The sequence below is a fragment of the Lepisosteus oculatus genome, chromosome 2 (genome assembly GCF_040954835.1).
Source record: "Lepisosteus oculatus isolate fLepOcu1 chromosome 2, fLepOcu1.hap2, whole genome shotgun sequence".
Classification (NCBI taxonomy): Eukaryota; Metazoa; Chordata; class Actinopteri; order Semionotiformes; family Lepisosteidae; genus Lepisosteus; species Lepisosteus oculatus.
Window position 1 is genome coordinate 48,164,802 of NC_090697.1, and position 26,103 is coordinate 48,190,904.

Genomic DNA, 26,103 nt, shown 5'->3' on the forward strand with positions numbered 1-26,103 from the left:
CCTGGTTTACTGTATTTTGTTGTCATTACAGATCCTGCCTACATGCATGTGTACATGTATAAGTGTATGGTGTACATGTATAAGTGTACACACGAAACACTGCTCCATTTTTGAGTTTTCGCTTCGCTAAGATTGCGAGCGGCGTTATTTCCAAACGACGTTGTTACTATAATATTTCTCCTATCAAATTAAAAGCGCAGAATCTGAACTCAATTTCAACTTGAGCGAGAGAGGCGAGAGGTTTCGTGACGCGTACAGCTTAGTGAGCACGTCCTGGCCACACGCGCCCGTGTCTGTCTCAGTGCCCCCGTCACAAGGTATTAGCAGACGAGACGCGACACACACATCGGCTCCTACACGGCCCTGCCTGTATTGACTTTGCAGGATGCTCGTTTTTTCTTTCAGGCACGAATGAGCTAAAAAGGAAATTCTATATCTAGACCAGCAAAAGCATTTTTTCAATAACCGCAGTATTGCATACATGCACACATACAGTTCATTTTCTTTTTCTGTACAATATGGTGAGCACTGGAAAAATTAATACAATCGTCATCCTTTCGAATGGGAAGTAGTCTGTGGGGCGATGATAGGTACAGAACAGGTACGTTGTTAATTGCAAGGTAACATGACTGAAAAATTAGGCATGATGTTGGCTTAATTATTCACTGTGAAACCATTAATTTATAGAAGGCTGATTGCAAAATCGGTATATGGTTAACAGGTTAACGCAATATATAAATACTTGCAGTTTATTTGGAGAAAATGTAGTGATATAAATGAATAAATCATTATTTGATTTTTCTCCCAAAGTGTTTCTTCTCAATAAAACGAGTTGTGTGTGACATTAAATCGCAGTAGCCAACATGTAGAGGGCGCTGTTCTCGCTGAATAACGTTTGAATGATTTTGAAAGAATACAGTCATTATGACGTCACAATGGCAAGGAGACGTGGCAAACAGACATTTAAATCCTCAGACAGCGACAGCCGAGCGCCCATTATTGCTCTTCATGCGCAGGCATTACGGGTGGAAGTCGATATTCCCCAGCTACACGCTTGCCAGTTTAGTCTCTCTAGTCCAGGATAACATCGGAAAGGGCGAAGATGGCTACGGCAGCGAATAATGGTTCAGTCGGTAAATGGGAAGTCGTAAAGAAAGGCAAGAAGCCGAACATTGCAGGAAAGAAACAACCTGATAAGAAATCGGCTGGAAGGAAAGCTCTGAGCGAGTCTAACATGCCCAAGATCGACCCAGCTCGTAAGTGAAGAGAGACAGTTCCTTTTTCTCCCCTTAAGCGGAATTATCTGAAATGCCCATTGAATCGAGTTTTGCAGTCCCATTAGCTGTTTGCTGTGAAATGGCAGCATGATTTTGAACCGACAGGATGGTCCACACGTATTTAGTGTGGTACATCGATGTCCTGCCGAGATTTATTTTAATTGTTTGGAGTTTAAACTTATTTTGCCCCCCAACTCATTATACATAGGCCCCGGGAATATTCATACCAAAAAAACATTGCATACAATGTTACTGGAGCGGTAATGGATCAAATTAATTTTGTCCTACATGCCACTAACAGGGTCTAATGCATAAATAAATCCAATCGCATTAAAAATAAGTGTTTCGTACATTGTGAAGGGTGGCAGGGCAAATAACCCGGTTTGTCAAAAAACAATCGCAAAAAGCTGGGCGAGTTTTGTGTCTTTTTAAAATAAATAACTAAAGGGTGAAACCTCTTTTAGGAGTTAGAGGTTGGCTACTTCGTGTGGTTGCTACCAGATGTTCATTTTGAGGAAACGTCATGATAACCTGACCCGGTAATAATGAGCGCCTCCATGTTGAAAGCGGAGCTCACGATCTTACCCGGAGACGCCGCATGTTTCTCTGTGTTTTGCAGTTTGCTCGTCAGTCAGCTCAATAGCTGTATTACACTAATCGTTTTCAGAGCAAGACATTGCGGGGGTGTAACATTCGCCGTAATGACTTTATGATCCGTTAGGAGGACGCAGATGTCAAATTCTTTCTCATGATGGAGGCCCGACGAAAAAAGAACATGAATTTATGTACCAATTAATTGAGCTATTGTTCGCCCAGAAGTGAGGCTTGTGTCCTGCAGCTGCTTCTGTGTGAAAACAGGTGATGACAACAGGTTACCTGTATAGAAATAAGTAAATTGCATTAAAATAGGTAGTGAGCAGAAAGATTTGTGATGCCTGAAATGTCTTCATGTAAATACACGTTTTACCGGCCTCCTGGGCTGCAATTTAAATACAATTATTTTGTAATCCCTTTTCAGTGCACAAAAGACACTTCGTACAGGGAACAGTATTCAATACACAAATCCTTAGAAGGTAATGAGGATTTAAGTGTTTTGAATACAGAATCCATACCGTCACTAATTGCCTCCGATAATACTTTTCATCTGGTTTGTTTTGGGGGAGGATGATGTAGCAACTGGTTCCTTTATCATATAAAAAGAGCAGGGAAGCGGTATAGTTAATTTGCTTATACTGCAGAGCTTTTAGGACAGCCCCTTTGGAAGTTTGCTTGCTTTGAATCTATGAGGTAGTGTAATGAGCACACTTTCATTCGCGGATCTATGCTTTTTGTTCAGTATCTGGTAAGAATTTATAAACAAATAAAACGTGGATTTCACACTAAGGAAAATGTCTCAGTGACACTGGCTATATTGTTTGCATTAGATTCAAAAAAAGTTTGTTCCCTCAAGCATATACAATAGAGAGTGGGGACAGTTGTTTGGAAGGGTTATACATGTTTAGTTTTTTTGAAGCATAACACTTAACTATGCAGCATTGTTTAATTTAGTGCTGAAAAAAGTTAAAAGGAATTGTTTTCTGAATTGAAGAAGCTCATGGCAAGTAATGTTTATTTTAATGAGATTTATGGCTCTCTGCAATCTTTTAGTACCTTTACTTCTGAAAGTTTCTGGTTTGCTTTGTTACTGCATCTTTGAGTTGGAGGTCCTTTCTAAGAATCTATTTTCTAACTGCTTTATCCCTTTCGGAGTGGCAGGGAAGCCGAAGTCTGTCCTGATGAGCAACAGGCGCAAGGCAGGATACCTCCTGGATGAGACGCTAGTCCTTTGCAGGGCAGGCAGACTCACACACACACACAAACCAGGGAGAATATTCATAGAAGCCATTTAACCTACCAGTATGTCTTTGGACTGGAGCACTTGGAGGGAAACTCTTGTGAACATGGGGAGCACATACAGGCTCCTCACAGATACTACTCTTTTCTAATAATAAAATATGCAAATTGCTATGGTTTCAAAAATGCAGTGACATCACTATTCTTGTGAAATGGATCTGGTAGCTGCAGCCGTATGAAATCCAGACGAAACTATTTCCTACATTTGATCCATTACATAGCAAAAAATGGAAGATGTCTGGTCACTTACTGTTCATGGGATATTCACACAGAAAATGTATGTTTCACTTTTAGTAGCAAGCCCCTTCCTTATTTAAACCCACAATATCCTGCAGTCCCAAAGAATACTTTTTTTTTGTCCTTTGTGAATGTGAGTGTTGTAGCGCAGTCATTCTGGAAAAATCCAAAGGTGTAAACCACTTCATTGTTGCTCCAGACAGTAATGAGGCCTATTGATTTAGGCCTAGACCAGATATTTTTGTGACTGTCTTGAATAGGTTCTACTTTGCCAAAACATGATGGTGAATGTTAATTAAAAGTGTCTGTCTTAAAACACAACACCATTTTCTTAACTTGACGGGCATCTCGAGGCTTCTCTGTTCTCGATGTCTCGAAAGATGAGCTGCTTTGTTGTATAGAAACGCATCTCTGTGTTGACAAGACTACAGATATTTATGACAGGAAAGTCTTTGCTTTACAGGTAGTTGTTGATGTCAGGGTTCTTTGTAGAACTGGAGATGTTTGTGCTGGTGTACAAAGACCTTTCATATACACCTTCATTGCTACCCACAGGAAGTCTGTTCTGTGCTTCCTTCTTGCTTTGTCTGTAATGTTCTGTCTGCTCTTCTCAAAACACGTGGGAGGACTAAAAATGCAGTTTTTCAGATGTTAACATGAAATTGTGGAGCTGACAAATGCTGTATTGCATTTTTGTAACAGTTGTTCTCCAAAGGAAAGTAGCAGGACTGATTTCACTTGTGGTTTAAGATAATTATATAGGTGCTATATAAACCAGCTCATTATTTGTTTTATTTTTTAAAAGAAATATCAAGTTGTAGTTAAGAACCATGTTGCCAGCTAATAAAATATCTCTGTTGAATTACTTAAAACCACTAATAAGGCACAAGATAGGGTAGTAGTTCAGGTGGGTAGCTGTGTCAGCATGCGTAGGCTGCAAAGGAACAAGTAATAGGTTTATTCCATGCTGAAAAAAACCTGAAGAAGGCTCCATGGCTGAAACATTGTGTTCTCTTTCTTCTTTTTTTCAGCATGGAATAAACATATTACTTGTTCCTTTACAAGATAGGGTAGACTGCTTTAGGGTTAACAACAGAAATACTGTCTTGTAATTAGTACACTAAGGGACAAATGGGTCACCTCAAGATGTGAGGAGTCTTTATCTTTCAAAAAGTCATTCAGAGTTCCCTACAGCTGTGTTTCATACCCTCTGGCTCTTCATTCTCAGACTTGAAAGTCATAAAAGCTTAATAACTGCTGAGCTGAGCAGTGTATTGCAGTATAACTCAGTCTGCATAGCTTCTGGTAAATAAAATATCAGAATAGTGCAGGGATAATTACAGAACCTGGCAGCTATGGCATGTACTGTAACTTTCTATGAATGTGATAAATGGCATGTTCTTATTTGTTAACCATCATTTTAAAAGCCTTTGGAAAAAATTACTTTGTATGTATTAGAAAGTCAATTTTTGTAATATTTGTGATTTATAAGATCAGCAACAGTTGAAGTAATGCATACCCTGTGGTAATATTGCTGGATTACTTTCTTATATAAAATGTGTCTTTAGAGGCTCTTTGTCAAGACTTTTAAAATTAATTTTATTAATTTGGAATGTTGGGTTTCAGAGAGTGTTCTCTTTTCACAATGGTGAAATTATATTTCCTGCTTATTGGCATTTAGAAAGATTGTACTGGACATTTTTTTAATACCTAGAACGTTTTTTATTTCAAATCTGGCAGCAGAGCTTGCTTTGGAATTCTTGCAACCATCTCTTGCGAAATGTGGCGCCGGACGTGCTGTACTTAACACGGCCCGTCCTGGGCGAGACTTGTGTAGTAATAACAGTTGCTGTTTTTCCGAATTTACTGCAGCCCCGCTGAAAATGTCCGAGACGATCTACGAGGGCTTTGAGCGACTGGGGAAGAAGCTGAATAAAGAGCAGGTCCCCCCAGTATCAGCGCCAGAGCCACAGCAGAAGAAAGCCAGTTCGGGGAAACCGACAAAGAAATCCCCCGGGAATGACGGAGGACAGAAATCGGGGAAGTTTAAAACGCTGGAGGACGCTATGAAAGCGGTTAGACACTTTGTTAACGTGCGAGCTGCCTGTTGAATTGGAAATTGTTTTTTTATTTTTATTTTGTGCAACATGATACGGAAAATCACCTGTGCTATGTCATTGAACCTGTTCTTTTCTTCCTCCTCTAGATCTTTGTTTCTTAAGTCTAAGTGCATAAGAATGACTTGAAAGTAATGACTGCTTTATAAAGGTGGTTTTGTTTTCCTTGCCTGCAGCAAAATGTTTTTATTGCTTAGTTTAGAGGAGAGACTCTACAGGCTACAGGCCAAGTAGTTTGGATCCATCAGCTCCTGCTGTCTTGATACTGTACGTGCTGGGCTGTGCATTATCAAATTTATAGCGGTGAAGAACTGTGATGGAACAGTGGCGTGGAGTTTTAATTCTTTTACCTCACAGCTCTTGGGTCCCGTGTTCAATTCTAGCCTGGGGCACTTTCTCTACAGATTTTACATATTCCTCCCCATCCCTGTGTGCTTCTGCCCTCATTTGGAAGATATGCTTCCTGAGCTAGTGGTTGTCTTGAAATTCTGTGTATCCTAATATGAACTGGCTTTTCATCAGGATGCAGTCATTCCTTGGACCTTGTGCTTCTAGGACAAGAGGTAGCTTGCTAAGACCTAGCCAGGAATTAGTGGCTTTCTGATAATGCGTGGTTGATTGGAAGAAGTGATTCTTCTTAGCCCTTTATCTGTTTTCATTATGTTTGTCATTTTGTCATTACGAATGTGCAAAAAAGGAGCACAGTGTGAAGTCTGCTTTTGCTCTCCATGTTTGAGTGGGTTTCCATGTTACTCAGGGTCCCACCCATCTCTCAGAATCATTCTGGGTCGGTTGGTTTGGCTAATGAGAAGTATCCTTCCCAGGGCTCGAATCCCATCTAGTTCTCATGAGGAAAATCTGGGAATCTCAGCTCATTACTCGAGTGGCTCTCCTGCATCTTTTGTAGCCTTGATGCACTGGAATTTTAAAATTAATCAATTCAATTCAGTCCTGTCCGAATTGAATTTATTGCACTGTGAGGAGAGACTGTTCCCGGAGTTTTGTTTTTGATTCTGAGGTATGAAGCGCCTTAAGGCCAGTTAACTCACTTGTTGATTAATCAAATCATCTCAATGCTTATGTGATTTCTGTTTAATTGGTGCTCTTCAGTAAGCATGCCAATTTAATGTGTCTGCATCGCGTTTAGAAGAAAATGTTTTTCCCTTCTATGGTGCATCACCCAATTTTGATATCAATTCCAATTTTGATATCACAAGCTCAGGCTTGTCTGTACAAATGATCATCATTAGAAATGTATTAACCATTTTCTTTAAAATCCTTTTAAAAGCTCGTTCATAAATGTGTTATGTGGTGCAGCCGTGAACTTTTAAGTATGCAATTTCCATGTGTTGGGTGAATAAGTATGTTGTAGGTAGTGCAAGGAAAGAGGCTTTAAAGGGAAAATGGCTATTAAACAAGTTTCTTATTCTGCTGCCTTGTTTAGCATAAGCAGACTAATTGCGAAGTTTTAACATTTGGTTCTTTAGCTCACATTCTTTATTTTTATATCCTGTTTTCTGCAGTTTGATGTCGCAGAGCTCCAGCAGGAGCTAGAAAAGAGCCAGAACCTCTTCCCAGAAAACCCTTCTGTGTGGGTCAAGGACTTGGCCGGCTACCTCAATTACAAGCTGCAGGCCCCCGAGAGTGACCCCACACTCAGCAACCACCCCTATGGTCAGTCACTTGCCCATTACATTTCAATGAATGTCACAGCACCTCTGTTAAAAAAATCATATTGAACTGTATTACAGTAAGTTTAGGTTACAGTAGTGGGGGGAAAAAATGCAAAAATTAATTTCCCTTGGCTTGTCCTGTTGTTTAAACAAGCAACCAACCAAGCAAAGAAAATCCAAATTAACTAAACATGCTTATTGCACAAAAGTTGTCCTCAGTCCCTCCTCGACTAGGTCCAGACAGGTTTCATTTCATCATCTCTTAATGATTTTAGAGTCTCTAGCTCTGTACGGTCTCTAAATCGTTCCCTCCAGATGGAGTTCTGTAGGAAGCTCATGGCTCCTGGCTTTCTGGCCCTGAAGGAATTGGCTCAGTATGTTTCCATTATCCAGCTGGATGCCAATAGTATTGAGTTCTGAATCAGCACCTTAGTGACTACCAGCATTAAGCATTCGTGAGAGGAGTGAGGAAGTTGGGGACAGGAGGATTTTTGTGGTTCTAAAGCAGTGAAACATTAAGGGGGAAACACGTGATGCCAAGTCCTGTCCTCTTAAGAAAAACATGGCTGGATGAATAGGAAAGGTGGTTTTCACAGCTGGTTGGAGATGGGGAAGATTGGTCCCTGGGACATCATTTAAGAAGGGTTTTTAAAAAGAGGAGGCCATTTGGTTACCTATCAACATCTGTGGTTCTCTTATCTTTAGTGAGATACTTTACATAAAACTGGGAAGGAACCCAGGAACCTGAAATACAAGAAATTCCTGAAAAACAAATATTTTGTTACTTTGGGCGAAAAAGCTATTTTGTAAATAACCTTATCCTTATTATAAATAATATCAGTATAGGGACTTGGCAGTGAGATTATACTCTGAATGGACTTGAGGTAGTTTTGACATCAGTGATTCCCATTAATCTTTTAACCTTTATAATTGTTTTTTTTCCCTGGATAGATTACCCTTATAGCTTGGCAAGCAAAGAGCTGAAACATGTCATTAAGGTCTTACTGGGAAAGTGCTCTGATTCACTGCAGGACTTCTTTGATCACTGCATCTACACTATGTTGCGGGAGATGGACAGGTCATCAGGTGAGCACAGCCTTATTGAAGTTGCATTGTTAAAGTATTGTTACAAACTGTAGGGAGCAGTCAAGGACAAAATCAAACTAGGACAAAACAAAGATTTATTAATAAACAGCACGCGTAAACCAGTTTATCTTTAACTCATACTTCCAAGTCTTTTTAGAGGCCTACATTCTACAGACGGATTATTCTATTCCTTTAACCCGAAAACACTTTTCAAAACCTTAACAGACCAAAAACAAAAACAACCTAGCATGCTAATAAATGGACTTAATCTCCCTTCCTTCAAAATGGATGCTCAGAGGTAAATGGCAATCAATCTCCTTTTTCTAAAGAGAGAACATTTCACCATATGAGACAACATTTTTAGACTCTGAATACCACAAAAAAGATCAGGATTTCCTGAAATAAAACAGCAGCTCTCTATGGTGTTCAGATTACTTTGCAAGAATATGATCTCCAAGATGGATAAGGTGCTCTCGCATGGCACAGGCTTTTAGGAAGTGGAGAGTGACGCTGTTTGTTCTCTCCTTTTTTTTTTTCGTCTCTCCGGTTATGCAGTGTTCAATGGCTGTTGAGTAATCGAATGGTTTATCATGAAGTTAATCAGTATAAACCACCAGAAAACCCCCTTTACCATTCATGTTTGCTTGCCTCTTAGCAGCTAGGCAAACACCTGTAGCTGTGCTCATTGTTTTAGGTTTTCTGAGTAAGGGCTTGGGTAGTGTAACCAGGATGTGATCAGCAAAAACATTTTCCCCTCCTTTTGTTACTTACGTTACTATGACCATTGTACTGTACTGTTCATCTAGTCTTCCCCGTATATCTTCCCTGCTCTTAAACGGCATAAAGACCCATCAGTCTCCCAAGATATTCTCAAACTGAGGACTTGTAGTTGCGTTGCATTTCTAAAATGTGTGCCAAAGTTTGTGTCGGCAGGAGCCCACAGTCCCACAGACGAGACTACTTGGCACAATCCCTGTGGCACCTGGCTACTTTTGAATAATCAGTAGGGTCCTTTGGTCGGTTAACTGATGTAACTGATCCTCCAGGTTGTAAAATTTGACATCAGGAGGGTTTTGCCTGGAAATATTGGTTCAAGTACTGCAACTACAGTATATCGGTTTGTCTCACATGAAGAATAATGGACAGAAACACCACAAGCTTTCTCTGAAACTTTTTAATTCTAGCACCCATTTTGTTAATGTAGGGAAAGAGATAGCAGGCAAGGCAGCCTTGGTTTCTCCTTGCTCTTTATTTCTGACTTGTATGTGCACTGACGTTAAATACCTTGTGTCTTTACAGGTGAAGCACTGCATGGCTACAGAGTGTGCATTCAAGCCATAATGCTGGACAAACCCAAAATTGCAACTTTAAATTTGCCTGATGTGAGTACTGGCAAGGGTTGCTACTCTATTTTCTGAGCAAGGAAGGAAAGAATAAATAAAATACTTTAAGTATTTTAGTGTTTAGTCTGGCTGGCTTTCACCTATACATTTTTTTTGGGAGTGTTACACTGCTATAGTTCTCAACAATGGTATGTAATGCAGAAACAATTACGTCTCTACACGAACCCAGTTATTTTATCGGTGGGCTTTATAGCATCTTGTATCTGCTCATGTAATAACTTAGATCTGAAGTTCATCCTTGTTCTTATTCATTTTTCCAGTGACGGCAACAAAGGTGTTGAATCAAAATCTGATTCTCCATATGGTCAGATCCCACAATGGGTCTGTCAGATCTAGGCACCTGGAGACAGGTTTTGCAATTTAATATTTTATATCCATTACCTTTGTATATACAATCATTCCTCTTTAACATGTAGTGCAAGCCTAATGTATCACTAATTCAAATTAGTTTTATTATTATATAAAGTAAGAAACTGGAATCACACCTTATGCTCTCAAGCCATTGAAATGTTCTCAGATTTACATTGCAGCTAGTATCCGGATGGTTTTAAATATGTCATGTAATGGCGATGAACAAGTCTCGTTTTTACTTGTTTGTGTCGGTCATTGAAAGCAGTCTTCCCCTCCTTCTTGCTTCTTGCAGCATTTGGAGCTGTTACGATCCCACCAGAACAGACCAGTGAAGTGCCTCGCTATCATGTGGGCTTTGGGGCAGTGCGGCTTCACAGACCTTACTGAAGGACTCAAAGGTAAGTGGTGTCTTCTCCTTCCTCTCCTCAAGGACAAGGGAATAAAGTTCTACTAGGTAATGAATCTGTGCAAAATTCAAGGTGCATCTAACGCCCAGCATAAAAAAAGGACTTTCATCTTGCACTGCTGTTCAAGTCACAGGATCTGATATTTAGAAGGTGACAAAAGGGAGTTTAACTGGTGTTTTCCTTTACAATACTGAAAAATAACATTTTAAGGTCCTTTAAAGAGGCTATAAAGCGGAATGTAGACATATAGTGTATACATAACATATCTATACATATGAAGTTATTTTATTTTAGCCTCCAAAACCCAAGCAGATAAATTTAAAGCTGCCTTGACAGCTGCAGGTTTCTCTCTGTTTGTGAGAATCAATGCCATTTGGTGAAAGGTCACGGTCTGCTTAGCAAAGCAGGTAAAAGTTCATTGTATTCAAAAGCCGTTCATTGCTCAGAGTCAAACCTCATTGTTGTTGGCTCTCTAATCTGGTTACTCAAGATTTTTAAAGTGAATTGTTTCACAGCTTCAGGGGGTTTGAACTATATATATTCTCTCACATAACAGCTCCAACATTCAATATTCATTCTCCAACAAACAGCTTTGGCTATTTTCTAGTCATTCTGAGTCTGCCTCACTTTAGAAGTATGAACTTAAAAACATTATAACCAAGAAGTGGCCCTAATTGATTGATACCCTTTTTTTACAGCTTTGCACTGTTTGAATGTTCAACTCCCTCACACAAAGGATCCCTCTCTGTCATTTTAAATCTAAGCACAGTTTCAGATATAGAACAAAGTAATGAAATTCTATAATCCGTTTTATAGTTTGTTTATAATCCATCTTCCCAGACTCAATGGACATTAGCTGTATACGGAGAAAAAAAAAGTTTAGAGGCCAAGCAGGTTTAATGCTGTGAATTGCTAGATTTTATTTTTAAACAAGTTTCCTACAGTAAGGACATAGTGTAAGAACCTGTTTATGAAGTAATTGCTCGGTAACTCACTATGTTTTAGAATAGGGTAAGTCCCAGACATGCTCCCTGCAATCTGAGTTCTATGTATTGTGATTGTGTTTTCTGCCTCTCTTCCCCTCAGTGTGGCTTGGCATCATGCTTCCAGTTCTTGGTGTTAAAGCACTTTCATCTTTTGCTATTGGTTACCTGGAAAGACTTCTAATGTGAGCACTTTTTTATCATGTACTTTAACGTTGTTGGAATTGGATCAAGGCTTTTGCATTGAAATTGAAATGGCGAAAATAACATTTCAACTTTTCTAATAAGAGGAAGAGTAGTAAGCTTTCTTTTCCTCTTTGTCAGAGGTTGCAAATATAATTATCTGAGCATGTTGGATGCTAGGTTTCAATTCTAGCAGTTTGTTAGTACTTTAAAGTAAATACAAAGTTCATGTAGATTTTTAAGGAGTATTTTTGCTTTAAAGTAATATGAACTATAGTCTAAAATGCTTGGATCATATCCGTTGCTGTGTTTCACAATACTGTATATTGAAATCTAAAATTATTCTTCCAATCTTTTTTTTTAGGTTGCATGCCAACTTAACCAAAGGCTTTGGAATAATGGGACCAAAAGAATTTTTCCCTCTGCTGGATTTTGCCTTTATGCCCAAAAATGCACTGATACCCAGGTAATAGAGGGAAGGAGGAAAAATAATTTTCTGTACCAGATGTTCAGTGAAACATACCCACAGATTAATAACCATTGAGCTGGTGTCTGGTCCTTATGACCGTCTACCATGGTAAATGTATTATAGAGTGTTTGCACATTTATAGTTAATTTTAGGAATAGCTTGATTGGCAGCCAGCAGCCATATCACTCTGCAGCTCACAACTGGCAGCCCACTGAAGCTAAGCAGGTGTGAGCACACATAAAACCATGGTCATTAAAAATCCCAGGGAGTTTTTCGAAAAGAGTAGGGGTGTAACCCAGGCATCCTGGCCAAATTTCCCATTGGCCCTTACCAATCACAGCCTCCTAATAATCCCCATCTATGAATTGGCTTCATTACTTCATTACATCCAGGTGAATGCTGCACATTGGAGGAGGGGAGTCCCCATTACCTGTAAAGCGCTTTGAGTGGAGTGTCCAGAAAAGCGCTATATAAGTGTAAGCAATTATTATTGATGCACTGTCGTAAACTTGCATTCCCACTTTCAAGTGTAGTAAAGCATAGTGACACCAGAGGAAACCACAGTAAACCATGGTAAGTGTACCAATCCTTTTGGTAAGTTTACCATGATGTGTTACCAATGTGGTAGTAGTCTAGTTAGAAGTCATTCTTCTGGAACAAATGCTGGACAAGCATACTCACTTGGAGCTATGTTTTCGTTCCTAATGTTATGTATGAGTCCATCCTTCTGAGTGTTGTGCCTCTTAAGAGATCCACATTCTACTGTTTAAGTACCGGATTTGTTAACTTATGACAAATAGTTATTATACATAGGTGTTGCTCATTCTACAAGAAAAATACTGATGTCATCTTTTAAGTAATTTAGATTTAGAATCATCACCTTTCTAGCTTGTTGAGGAATAGCCAAGTGTTTTTTCACATCTTGGCTCTGAGTGACAAAGCCCATGACTGCACAAGGGAAAATGAGGATGTGTTTGTAGGCCACCTCCTCTGTCCTGCACACCTTTGAGTCTATTACCACATCACTATATGCTGACTGGAGGTGAGGCATGTCCCTTACTGATCGCACCTGGGAGGCTGCGGTGGTCCCTGCATCACTGAGAGCCCTGATTGACCAACTGTCCTCTCTCTGTGGTGATCAGCCAGTTGTCTACCTCTGCATAGGGATTCCAATACCAAGATGCAGTCAACTAGTGATATGACCAGGCTTGAACCTGCAACACAGAGCTGACCTTGCAGTCTCTAGTTTAGCCAATCAGGAGGCCCCAGTATTCTTTACTTAAACTACTGTAAATCTTTTTGCTGTTCTTTTTATACCTTTTAATATCATATTCTAACTTGATGACTTTATAGTATTACTTAAATATCGGAATGCTACACATTCGCTACTTGTTTTAAGCAACCAGTTGGATAGAGAAGAAATGCTGATTTGACTATTTGTAAAGTGGATATTTTCCATGTCAGTCTACAGGACCAGCTACGACGCCTGTACCCAAGGTTGAAAGTTCTAGCCTATGGAGCCAAACCAGAGTGTACCTTACACACCTACTTCCCATCCTTCCTCTCCAGGGCTACCCCTCACTGCCCTGAAGACATGAAAAAAGAGGTAAGTTGCTGAACCCGCTTTCTTTTCTGATGAAGTATTTGTGGTTTGTGAACCCTTTTTCAAAGTTTCGTCTTTGCGGAGAAGATAGTCAGGAAGTGGGAACAGCGTGTCATTTAGATTCCTGATATCTATTTGACATTCACTGTTGGCAAGTAAGACAGTTCTCAAAAATCTTGACATATTTTGTTGAAGGTCAATCTTGACAAAAAAGTCCAGTGCTGCATTCAATAAAGTTCTTTTTTTAGCTCCTGAAGAGTCTCACAGAGTGTTTATCACTGGATCCTCAGAGCCTCAGTGTCTGGAGGCAGTTGTACACAAAGCATCTTTCACAATCTAGGTAAGGAATCTTTCTCTAAACTTAAGCTAGGCTTCTGTTTAAGCATGTATGTTTTTAGAAGAATAAAGCCTATGGATTTTGCATCTTGATTTAAATGTTTTTAGAATCCATCAATTCATTTTATTTAATTAAATGGATTCAACGAGGAATGCCTGTCCATCACAGCATACATACAGGCACACACACTCACGCCAGGGCCAGTTTTCTCAGAAGTTATTTTATCTACCAGTACGTCTTTGAACTGTGGGAAGAATTCGGAGCAAAAATCAATGTGATCATGGGGAGAACATGCAGACTCCTCACAGACAGCACCCCAAATTCAGAATTGAACAAAGGGTCCCAGCACTGATAGGCAACAATGCTAATCACTGCTCCACTGTGCCTCCCTGTTTTTAGAATCCTATTGGTTAATTGATCATGCATGATGGACCACAATGCACTTGAGTGACTGTTAGAAAGGGTTCTGCAACCCCACTTGTTTCCTTTCCTGAGGGATTCTCCTGATGTGACACTATTACAGCAGGGCAGTGCATGTCTTCATGCTGCTTTTGTGACAATGCCTTTCTTGCAAAATAATATTTGTACTGTTAAAGTGTGCATACCCTACTCACTAGACATGAACCCTGTTGAGCATACTAGTCCCAAATTAAGGTCACCACCAGTGAGCACACATGTCCTTATCCATCTGCTGCCTGTTGCAATGCATGTGTTGCTTTTATTGCTACCATCTGGTGACTCATGCTACTAGCCTCTGACTTTCACTGTTGATGCCAGGAAACTTTGTGAAGTGGTTGCGGTAAGGTGATGCGTTTCTTATGATGCTCAGTGTACATCCACAAACTGTAAAGGAATGAATCTGTTTATCTCTTTCAGAAAAGGAAGGGCAAAACAAATGTATGGTTGACTTAAATGTTTTAGTTGTGTAACTGCCTTGTGATTTGTCTGAAGTGTATGCTTGTGACATTTTAATAAAAGGCCATGGTGCATATTTAAGGGTGTTTGTCAATATTAGTTTGTCACTTTCCTGCATCCACACAAAGATAACATTATCCCTAAGTACAACTAATTGTGTGTTATAGTATTCTGTTTTCAAGGAATAGTGTGGAGAGATTGTTCATTACTGTTAGTGTCCTAATCTTGCAAAATGGCCCTAGGGGTTGGGTTGGGTTTTTGTGGCACAACAAAGTCATGTGGCTGTTTATCATCCCTTAAATAAAGGACATCAAACACAAAGGAGGAAAAAAAAATAATTCCTTACCTCCTCCCCAAAAATTTGTTAATTTTCTGTGAAATGAAGTAGCCAAAGCTCCATAGCATTAGGTTCTAGGTATTCTATTTATGTGTAATGAATGCTTCATGCTGTTGACTAATTCAGCTTTTTTTCCCCCCTGTTTGTCAGCCTTCTACTGAATAATCTGCTTCAGTCTTGGAATACTTTACCGCCAAAAGTAAGTCAGATTCACTACATATAGAACTACATGAGCTGATGCATAGAGGTAGCAGCTCATCTGTGTACATGTCAGAAATCCAAAGGTTTGTGCAATGGTGTGACAACGATAGCCTAATTCTGAATGTTAAAAAAAACAAAAGCAATAGTTTTTGCTACCTCACAGGTAGTAATCCACAATGAATTTATCACTCAGGTTGATTCATATAAGTACTAAGGTGTGCACGTAGACAGTAACCTGTGCTGGACTACTCATATTGAGAGAGTTTGCTCCAAAATTCAGCAGCGCTTATATTTCCTGCGAAGACTAAGTGTTTGGGGTTCGACAGGAAGTAATGCTACTCTTTTACCGTGCTGTAATTGAGAGCATTATCAGATACGGTATTTCAGTGTGGTTTGGTAATCTATCAGTTCATTTAAAATCTCAAGTTACCCACCTCATCCAGACAGCTTTGAAGGTCATGGGAGTGAAACACCATCCCTCCTTGCAGACAATCTTTGAAAAATCCATAATCAAACAGGCAAGAAAAATTATATCAGATCCTTCCCACATCCTCAACTCTGAATATTAACCTATTCCTTCTGGCAAACGTTTTAGGGTTCCCAAACGTAAGTCCGATACAAATTTTCCTTTGTTCTACTATCCATTAAAGCTTTCAACGCAAATGTCAATGATAAACATAATTTTGGCTCTTACAACCCACTTGAGTGCAACATGTTTTGTGATGTGTTATAAATGTTACATGTTATGTGTTATACTGTACATGTGCAATAGAGTGATGTACAATGTTTTTCTTATTTTTTGTAATAATGTGCAATGTTTTTCTTTTCTTCTTTATTCTTGTTTGCATTCTATTTAAATGTACAGGAGTGCTGTGTGTCCATAAAATTCCCTCAGGGGACAATAAAATCTTATCTTGTTTCAAAATGGCAACATTTCACAGTAGAAGAATCTCAAACACTGCAGCTGTGTACATTGTCCTTTCAGCAAAGGGTTTAAGTTACGATTTTTCCTCTGTAGTGTCTGCAGCGGTGTAGTTCATTTTTAAACTGACACACTCCACTCCCTTTCTCTTCCACTTTCCATCGAAAACGGCATACCCCCATTGTATACATGGCATGGCCTGCTTAATGTAAAATAAGCCCTCCTGTGGCTGTTCCTGGGAGTGCACTTTTAATTGAGCTCTGGGTTGTGTTTCACCCAAGCATGCGGCTTTCTACTGGAAAATTCTACACTACAAGAAAAATAGCAGTGAACACTGATATTACAAATTACAAACTTAAAATAAAGCTATCCTTTTTTTTCCTATCTGATTCTAGCTGTTGAGTGATATAGCCCTTTAATGACTTTTATTCAATTAATTTATGCATGATATGAACTATTCTAGAAACAAAAAGGTTTTCCTCAGAATACAAGGCATTTCTTTACCTTAAGTGTAGTGGGTGTATGGAACAAGTTTCCCAGCTGATACCTTGTCTTTCTTCAAGAAGCAGCTTTGTAAGATTCTCAAATCAATTACCTACTATCTAAAAACCCAGATGGGCTGAATGGTCGCCTCTCATTTGTTCTTAAGATTTTGTCCTTTTATTCTAAAGCAAAAGTAATAAATGAAAGTACAATCCTTTTCAGCACTTTCCATTTTTTTCTTTTTCTTTTGTTTAGACTTTGCAGAACTCTCAGAGCAGAGAATTTGCTTTTATCAAATTTTAATTTCATAGCTCCGAATACATGCATTTCAATCTGTTTTTGCGTTTGCTGACATGTGACTTCTCTTGCCTTGAAGTCTTTAGTTTGAGCTTTCATATCTTGATAAAATACAAAGTTGGAAACAATGGTATGTATTGTTTTATCCTGTAACTTCACAAAATGGGACACCATCAGAAGGGTGTGAACACTTTTGCAAGGCACTATAGCTGTGGCAGAAGCGGAGTTCTCTTTGACAGTCAGATTGCATTTCTGAAAAAACAAAATCCTTATTTGCTCATGGTGTGTGAATCTCTTAAAAATAGGCTTAAAGTGCTAAAAACAGAACAGGACAGGAGCACTGTGCTTTGTTGAGCTCCAGTTTCCTAGAGAGCAGTGAAATGCACAGTGCCCAGTGATTGTTTTTCAACATGGCATAGATCTGCACTGTCAAGGTTTCAAGGAGGAGCCATCACTTCTGTGACATGCTGCACTGAGCCCTGGTATTATGTGTGAGGTTTTATGCGCTGGGTGTGTGAATGTAAGATTAGCTCCTAATACAGACTTGAGGTCAAGGTCTTGTTCTCTGTCCATTAATACAGAATATAATAATACCATAAATTTATTTTCAGATGAGAGTAGTGGGATGGGCTTGTTTACATTGCTGAATCAGGGTCCACTAAATTATTGAATAATGGCAGATTCTGCATATTTCTGTAATTTCCCCAGAATACCTGATGTATTCCCGATTATCACAGTAATTTCGGGCCTTCATAGATATGGATTAAGAGCCTGTGCCTATTTTTCACAATTACACTACCTCTGCAGCATCATCATACTGCCTTTAACCTAAACATAATAAGTATGAGCTCAGTCATTATCCCAAAATATACATATCAATATAGGAGTGTGTATATAAATGTATATACTGCAATATAAACATTTTTTCTCCTGCCCTTTTTTTTAAGTAGAGGGTAGGACGAGCCAATTATTTTCCCATTAATGCAATTCTGTCTTGTTTTTTCAGCTTCAGAAATCTCTTCAGGAAACCGTGCAGTCTTTCAAGGTGACCAATGACGAAATGAGGACATCTGCAAATTCACAAGATTTGAAAGACTGCAGTTCTCTGTGCAATGTAAGAATACCTGCATCTCCTCTTTCCAGGGCTCTGGCTCCATAGTCTTCATAGCCGCTATGCACTGAGGTGAGCCGTTAGTGGCCTTCTTTGCATTGCACGAGTCAGGCTCTCTTTGGGCTCCATGACTGTGACAACACACCTTCTCTTGCCATCTCTGATTTGTGATCTCTGTGGCATAAACTGTCCTTTAATTTTACTACTTGCAAGTATTTTTTACCCGTCTTCGCCTGAGTGACTACCTTCCCAGAACTAAACTAAACAGACCTTTGCCTTCCTAAACATCTTGAATTTTCATTATTCTTTCTGGACGTTCCAGACATAAATTCCCTTTGTCAAAATCGCCGTCTGCAGACGGCACCTAGTTCCGAAAGGGCAGTATTCTTTTGAAAGTTATCGGAATTGAAGGGAATTCAGCATTTACACTCACTTTGTGGCCTTTTAAATGTGTGGCGAAGCCAGTGCTTAGTCTCCATCTAAAGACTTGGCAGACATTTTCCCTCTGCTCCACTCAGCGCCTGCAGCTGAAAATGAAGGGTCATGGTTTTCCTTGGTCTCGCCTGCTCCTGGCCCTGGTGGTGTTTGCGTCTGGTTTCGTCGTCCACGACGTGAGATCACACGGCTCTTTCAAAGGCAAGTCCTTTTTCTTTCCTTTGTATTCAAAAGACTCTGCTAGTGGTTTCAGTGTAGTGGGGTGGCACCCACGATTTATTAAACTTGACTTGGTTGGCTAAATCTCTACAAATAGTTTAGAACAAGTTTGAATTAAAAATGCAACCTTAGTATTTTAATATTTGTATTTTTTTTTATTGAACTGCTATTTTGTCAGTGCTGTCTGTGGTCTGTAACAGCAATCAAGGCATCCTTTTATGTCCCTTTTTTTTTAAGTGGAGGGTGGAATATTTGTTTGCATGTTTTGCGGAATAAGTGCCGTCTTTTAGCTTCACAAATCTCTTCAGAAAGCTGAACATGATGTACCACTCTGCCCGGCACAGAGAAAAAAAAGTACATTTATGCCTGCAAATGGGTGCTTTGGCTTAATGTCCAAGTCCCAGAATTATTTCCAATTCAAATAGAGAGCACTGCTGCCACCTTGGTTTTAAGCAGTTTCTACAGTGTCTGACTTTTTCAGCAGGCTTTGAACCATTCTCTCCCAGACTAGTCAGTCCTCTACATTGATGGATTTTCATCCTTGAGATTATTTCCATTGAAAACTTCATTCTCGAGACATAGACGCAAACTGCAACTCATGAAGAGTGGTATAGCACTAGCAATGACTTTTTCTTGGAAAATTAGTTTCTGTAATTTATTTTCAGGCATACTGCAGAATGATCTTAACTTGGTCTAGTTAAAATGCATTGTGCCTTCAAGGCCATATATTCCATAACATTCTGACCTCAACTGTAGTTCACAGAACCATTTTTACCTGTAAATAAGAAGCTATTCAATCTCATTATGGTTATTGCCTTTGTAAAAGTGTACAATAGGATCCTTATGCTTTAAAAAGAGATTGTGTTGTGTATGTTCTTACCTTTTGACATTTTAAATTCCAGCCTCTTCCTGTGCACATGTCCTGCAGCAGTCAGGAATGATGTCAGTGTCTGAGCAGGCCTGGAGTAAGATCTCTCATTATTCTCAAGAGGGATACAGGTTAGTAGCAAAGCTACCTTACAAGGTGCTCAGAAATTCAGTGAAGGACACTGTAGGGGTTATTTGCTTAACCTGAAATATATGCAGCTCTCATTTTTCTGGGTAATGGGTGGTGAGTAGAGACCTAGATAGAACAAAATCACAGACAAACTGAGAAATTATTGCTGATAAACTTATGTAATGGTTTTCACTCCCAATGATCCCAGAATGCATAGCTGGGGACTTGCTTCATCCTTCACTGAATTGCGACACCAACTTAAATGGCAGCTATTCTCTGCCAGCTGATCCACGATGCTGCAGATTAAGACAACTGTGAAATTGCTTTAGCAGTTAGGGCAGGCTGTATACGTGCAACATTGACTTTAGCAAGGACACTGCAGGACCACAGTTTCGACTTATTTAGTGGACAGACTCTCCTATAGCACACAGTGTCTACAGTTACAATACTTGGTTTGGGAACTCTGGAGCAGAGGGAAGAGTGCCACCTACTGGTCTCTTTAGCATTTACCACTGTTAAACAGGTAAAACGGATAAAAACATGATCGTATACATCAATTTTCTTTAACCTCTATCTTTCATATCTTTTTCTAGTTTCTCTGTCTGGTTTCATTTTAACCTGGTCTGTATGTTTTTTGGTCTGCGAAACACTTAAATACTGGAGAACTTATTTAAGAGTTAACCTCCTTTCTATACATAGGATAGTGCAGTGTCTGTTTTAAAGAAGAATGTGTAAACCACATTAACACAAATACAGTAATGTAGATATTAGTAGAAGTAAATTCCATAAAATAAGAGTTCAGCTTCCATTTTTAAGTAATCCGACTGAAAGAACCCACACCAATTTCCTCAACATAATTAAACTACCCCCTGGTAAAGGGGCAGTTGACTGTACTTTGGTTCAGTTGTCATAGCCAGAACTTCAGCCAGAGAAAAAGTCTGTCTCCAAATCTGCTTCATATTTATTTTAGTGTCTGCTCACTAGCACGGAGTGAAGTTCCACAGTTGTGACCTTAGATTGTGTGATTTTGTCCAGATGTTTTTTTCCCCAAAGTTGATCTAATGGACAGTCACATACATAGTGAGGGTAACAACAACCTAGAACCCATCTTGGAAGTAAAGAGTTCAAGGCAGGGTGTACCCTGGACAGGATGCAGCCATGGGAACAGAGGGACAATTTTGGGATGCCAGTTGATGTAGGCAGCATGCAGTTGAACCCAGGGCCTAATGTAAACAGTTTTTTTAATTCCTTCTCTGAAATGCCCCTGAATAGACTTTGTTTGTTTTCCATATTTAATCTACGGTATTTACAAAGTCTGTTCTATGCTTGTAACAATTAGTGCAAAGTCATCACCTCAGACATGCAATACAAACAACTGAAATTTTCCCTCTGGCGTATTCCCACTAGAACAAGTCTTCATTTCTGTATATGTGCATATTATGCATTTAACATATAAGCAACTGTTAATTTATAGTGTTGAATTTGAAAGACCTCTGCAGGGTTCGTATTGTGAGTGAATAGCTCAGAGAAAGGTGGTCTGCCAGTCAGTTTTACATATTCCCACTGTTATTTTCCCTGTAAATAGTTTGTATATTTCAGTGTTTTTTCACATCTTGCAATAGACTGGTTCTGTAAGTGTCAGTGTGCCATTTTGATTCCAACATGGAATTTATTCTCTTCTTTTTGTAGTTGGGTGGAGACCAATGCACCACACTACTATTCTCAGGCAGTAACTACGCTCGGTCCTTTCCTGGAAGTTGCTTTGGAAAAGACAAAGACATCATCTGCCTTCATTGTAGAGCAGTGTTCCGTTCAGATCACGTGGATTCAAGAAAATGCTCCTAGGTTTATCGAATGGGTAAGATGGGAGTTTCAAGTTCAGTGTGGTTACCCATACTCACTCAGCTCAGCTGAGCCCTGTGGTCTCAGCATCACTGGTCATGATCCTAGGCCACTGTCACTTGGATTCTTGGAAGCGATAATGCACAGTTGATCGAGCACTACAATATTGGGAAGGCATTAGTCAGTCAGGGTCTCCTCAGTTTTAAAGGGGAACTGCAGTGCTGTTTTTATATTTCTGGGTTAGAAAAAATCAGCATTGTGCATTTCAGAACACAATAAAAGAAAAATATACACAGTAAAGAATTCCAGGTACACACAGCAGCGTGTTCTGTGATTCAGAACGAGGCAACAAAACTTCCAGTGACAAGTTGTATCCTTACTACATTGTAAAGAAACAGGCTTCTGAATACGTCTCTTTAAATCCAATAGAAATGTTGCTCACAACATGCAGATCACACCGGAAGACTTCTGCAGTGAAATGTCTGCTCCATGACCTGTGATGTATAGTATGAGCAAATAAGTAGATTGCATTTATTATTATAGTGACTATGAGTTTGCGACAACATGGTGACTTGCAGTGCTTTCATAAAGTTCACAATCTTGTGCTTAATTTGAAATTCATCAAATATTTCTATAGCCTCAATGAATATACAGTATCCTGTTACTGAGACGTATGAACCAGTTTGAGAAATTGGGACTGCAGTTCCCCTTAAATTGAACCAGTGACCTCGAACATCTGCAAGCATTCAGTGATGCTGGTGAGAAAGAGCTGACTGGAAAAACAGGCTATGACTCTCCTGTATGCACTGTGGAGCTTGCAGCAGGTCATCAGATGGATGGTTTTGTCAAGTGGGCATTTTGATGGAGAATGTCTGCAGGCCCCCATGCTCCTTGTGCTGTCTCTATTCACTGAGCCTTAAAAATATGGCAGCTCTAGATTGAGTAGTTGTAATAAAAATTGCAATACCAAATTTTCACTACAGGGTAACTCCTGCATAAATTACTTTCAAGTATTTTTGCAACTCCCAAAATAGTCTCACTTCGAACAAATTCATGCCTTCTTTATGACAGGCATGCTGGTATGTGTGTTTTTGGATAGAAAATGTGTAAAAGGTGTTATAATTTTAGTACTTGTTATTACTAAGAAAAGGTAAGTTTTACTCACCATTGGCATGCCACCTAGTGGCATGAGTTTGATAACTGTCACATCAGTAGTAATCAGCCTTAAAGAAGGGTAAACATTTTATATCTGAAGTAAAGGGTTACCAAAATTTTGGATCTGTAAAGTATCTGTTTCTTTTTTTACTTTTTTTATACAATATTGACTAATGGGAAATCCTAAAAATCAAAAGAGTTAACCAATATGCTCACTGATTTTAAGAAAATTTGTCTTTCATGATGTACAGTATAGTATTCTTTATCAAGTTTGTTTCCCATGCCGGTTATGTTTTTTGTCTTCCAAATCTAGCTCAGTGCCAACATCCCGGATAACGTATTTCAGTTCATTGAATATTTGAAGGAGTTGCTGTTATTCATTCATCAGAACTACCTACAGCCAGCTATGGTGTATGTGAAGACTTCACTGGAGCTTAGCTGGCAAAAGTTTGTAGAATCTTGCAAGTAAGATCTTTTTATTCCTTCCAAAGTGTTTTCATATATGCACCATGCAGAATTAATTGAACAGCATCAGTGATAAACTATATACAGATATTCACTGATGTGCTACACAACTGTCTAGCAGTTTCTGCGGTTACATGTTTTTTTAATCAATTATTCTAAAATCTAAAAAGCAATAGGAAATAAAAGATTTGCCATTTATTAATCATTGTTTTTTCTTTTTTTTTTGCAGTGGGGAAGTTTCCATGCCCTGCATTCAAAACCATTTAATATCCATTTCTAATTCCACCTGGACTTATGTGCAGAACACAACTCTTGCTGTTAAAAACTGGGCATTTGCAATAATGTCAAGACAGTAAGAAGTGTCTGTGACCCTGAACCCCAGAGACTGAGTTCCTTTTGTCCTCCCCACCGGGAACAGAAACCACCAGTGCTTTTTAATGATTGCTCAGAGAAAGACTTTCCACTTAGGTGCAAACAAATACAAAGATTTTTGTCAAACCGCATGGAATTTTGTATCCGACTCATTTTGTACCTATGGTTTGATCACTTTGAGGTATACATTTTTTTTAAGTGATATTCAGGATTTTAATTGTTGGGCAGTGTTATTTCACGGAAAATTGCCAAATGGGGAAAGATGGATTTTAGTGGCTGGCTTTCCTTTGAAAAATGCATCAGCTTTGCCATTTATTATCTACACGGTTTCAGCTGACCATGTCTGATTACACATCTGGATAACAAAAGTTAAAGTAAAGGTTCAGTGAAAAAGAACTACTTCTTAAGACCTCAAGTTAACACAGACTTAGTATTTTTTTGGGTAATTTTAGTTTGTGTTTAATTTCTATTGTTACATGAGAATGAATTTTAAAGCCTCTTGCAGGGCCATTTTGGAAGGTGGTATTAACTTTATTTAAACCCAGTTAAAGTTCACTTCCTTAAATTTATTGTATGTTTTTTTTTAAATCTGTACCCAGAGTAAAGATGAGATATCAATGGGGAAAGGCACTGGACTGTTTTGATATTGTGATTACTACTGCTGCTTTCTGTAAAATATTTCAACATCAGGTCATTTTTAGTAGGGTAATTGCCCTAATTAATTGAAAAAAATCAAATCTTTTAGCTCATCAGAAGCATACCAGAGACTAGCCAGCTTGTGCTATTGAAAATAATATTAAAAGTCAAGAGACATTTTAGAATGTTAAGTACTAAATTCTGCATTTATTTTTAGCATAAAGCTGATGTTTACAATTGAGTAATTACATTTTTTAATCTTGCCTTACCATCCCTAAACTGAAAAAACAATTTTTAAAAGTATCTGGTCTGTGTTTATGTGCAAATTCTTAACACTATTCACGTATTATTAGGTCTTTGATAGTGTTTTGATATAACAGTGCTGTTCCTGATTACTACTGTCTTGTCAGTTGAGAAAATAAGTCTTACACCTGAAGTATATCTTCAGCGGAGCAGAATAAGATGTTTACAGAGTGAAGGCTATGAAAGTACATTTGTAATTATGCTTTCACTTAACCTTGTAAGCTTTGTCTTGGGCTCTCCAAAAAGTAGAATGGCATAGAATGACCAAAATCAAATTTTCTTTATGCTCAGTGCAGAAACTGAGGTTTGATACCACAGCTGTCTGTATCCTCAAAGTAGTTGGGTTTCTATTCCATGTACAGAATTTTTTTTTTAAATGAAAGAGTCTCATGCACTACTTCACTTGAGAATCTTGTGTGTGTGTGCGTGTTGAAATAAAGTCTATCTGATCTACCTTTTAACTGCAGATAATCACTCACTTCCACAAAATGATGAATATCTTTCTTGGGTATCCAGTGTTTTATTCTTACCTTATCATATAAGAAGATGGCTGTAAGATCTACGGTCGTGTTCACTGTAGTAAACCACAGAATAAGAAGCACTTCACATCCAGTGATCCTTGACACATTAAGAAAAAGACTGTGAAATCATCCAGTATTTCATCCTATTTTGTGGTTTTATTACCCAGAATACTGTCTTGTACAATCTGGATTACTAAACAGACAATGCAATATATTTGCATTATAGATTGAATACTACATTAAACCTGTAATATTGATTTAAAAAAGCGTTCCAATACATCATTCCATGATACTGTTGTGTGTTATAAAACATCTTGAAACCTCTCACAGTACCCCATTCTCTAAGGTTTGACAATAGGAATTCTTTAAAGTGTTACGCCAGCTGTACTGTACCTTGTCTTCTTGTTCTTGGGATGACAACATGCCCAATTAATTTAAGCACTGAAGAAGCTCTTTGGGATTAAGGTAAATGACTTGTGTAAAGTTTTTTGTTGTTGTTGGGTCCATCAGTAAAGAAATCACCATTTAAAAAATCTCTTATTTAGGGAGCCCTATTTGGAGTAGGGAAACACTTTACCATTTGTTTAGTTCCCTTCTCGGTTCTTGTATGCATCTGTCCATAATAGCAGTAGACGTTGTAAACTTGTCTTCTGAAGTTTGCTGTTGTCTATTATCTCACTGGGCCAGAGAATGTAAGAAAGGGTACAAGAAAAAGGAACGATTTTCCTCATCTGACAATAGTTAATCGATCCCAGGATCTCATCCAACTGTTTTAGAAGGAAGCTAAGATATCCGCTTGAACTGCATGTTCGAACATCTTAACGTTCTTCCACAGCCCTTAAATAATTGCAAGTATGAAAAATTGCATCCTGA

At 38.8% G+C, this 26,103-nt stretch overlaps 1 protein-coding gene across 2 annotated transcripts; it reads left to right on the top strand.

Moving 5' to 3' along the window:
* Positions 1–346: 346 nt before the first annotated feature.
* tmem214 (transmembrane protein 214) lies at positions 347–25,170 on the top strand. Of its 2 annotated transcripts, none has more exons than XM_015347892.2 (17): positions 347–601; positions 5,280–5,482; positions 7,048–7,198; positions 8,149–8,283; positions 9,583–9,665; positions 10,330–10,435; positions 11,531–11,612; positions 11,975–12,076; positions 13,544–13,685; positions 13,931–14,022; positions 15,422–15,470; positions 18,181–18,288; positions 18,804–18,921; positions 19,842–19,938; positions 21,626–21,794; positions 23,247–23,398; positions 23,628–25,170. In XM_015347892.2, exons 1-17 carry the CDS (start codon positions 562–564, stop codon positions 23,752–23,754), a joined length of 1,956 nt encoding a protein of 651 aa, XP_015203378.2. In that variant the 5' UTR covers positions 347–561; the 3' UTR covers positions 23,755–25,170. The 2 variants fall into 2 exon arrangements, with proteins under 2 accessions (XP_015203378.2, XP_015203371.2); XM_015347885.2 differs by lacking the exon at positions 347–601 and adding an exon at positions 933–1,256.
* The last annotated feature ends 933 nt before the right edge of the window (positions 25,171–26,103 follow it).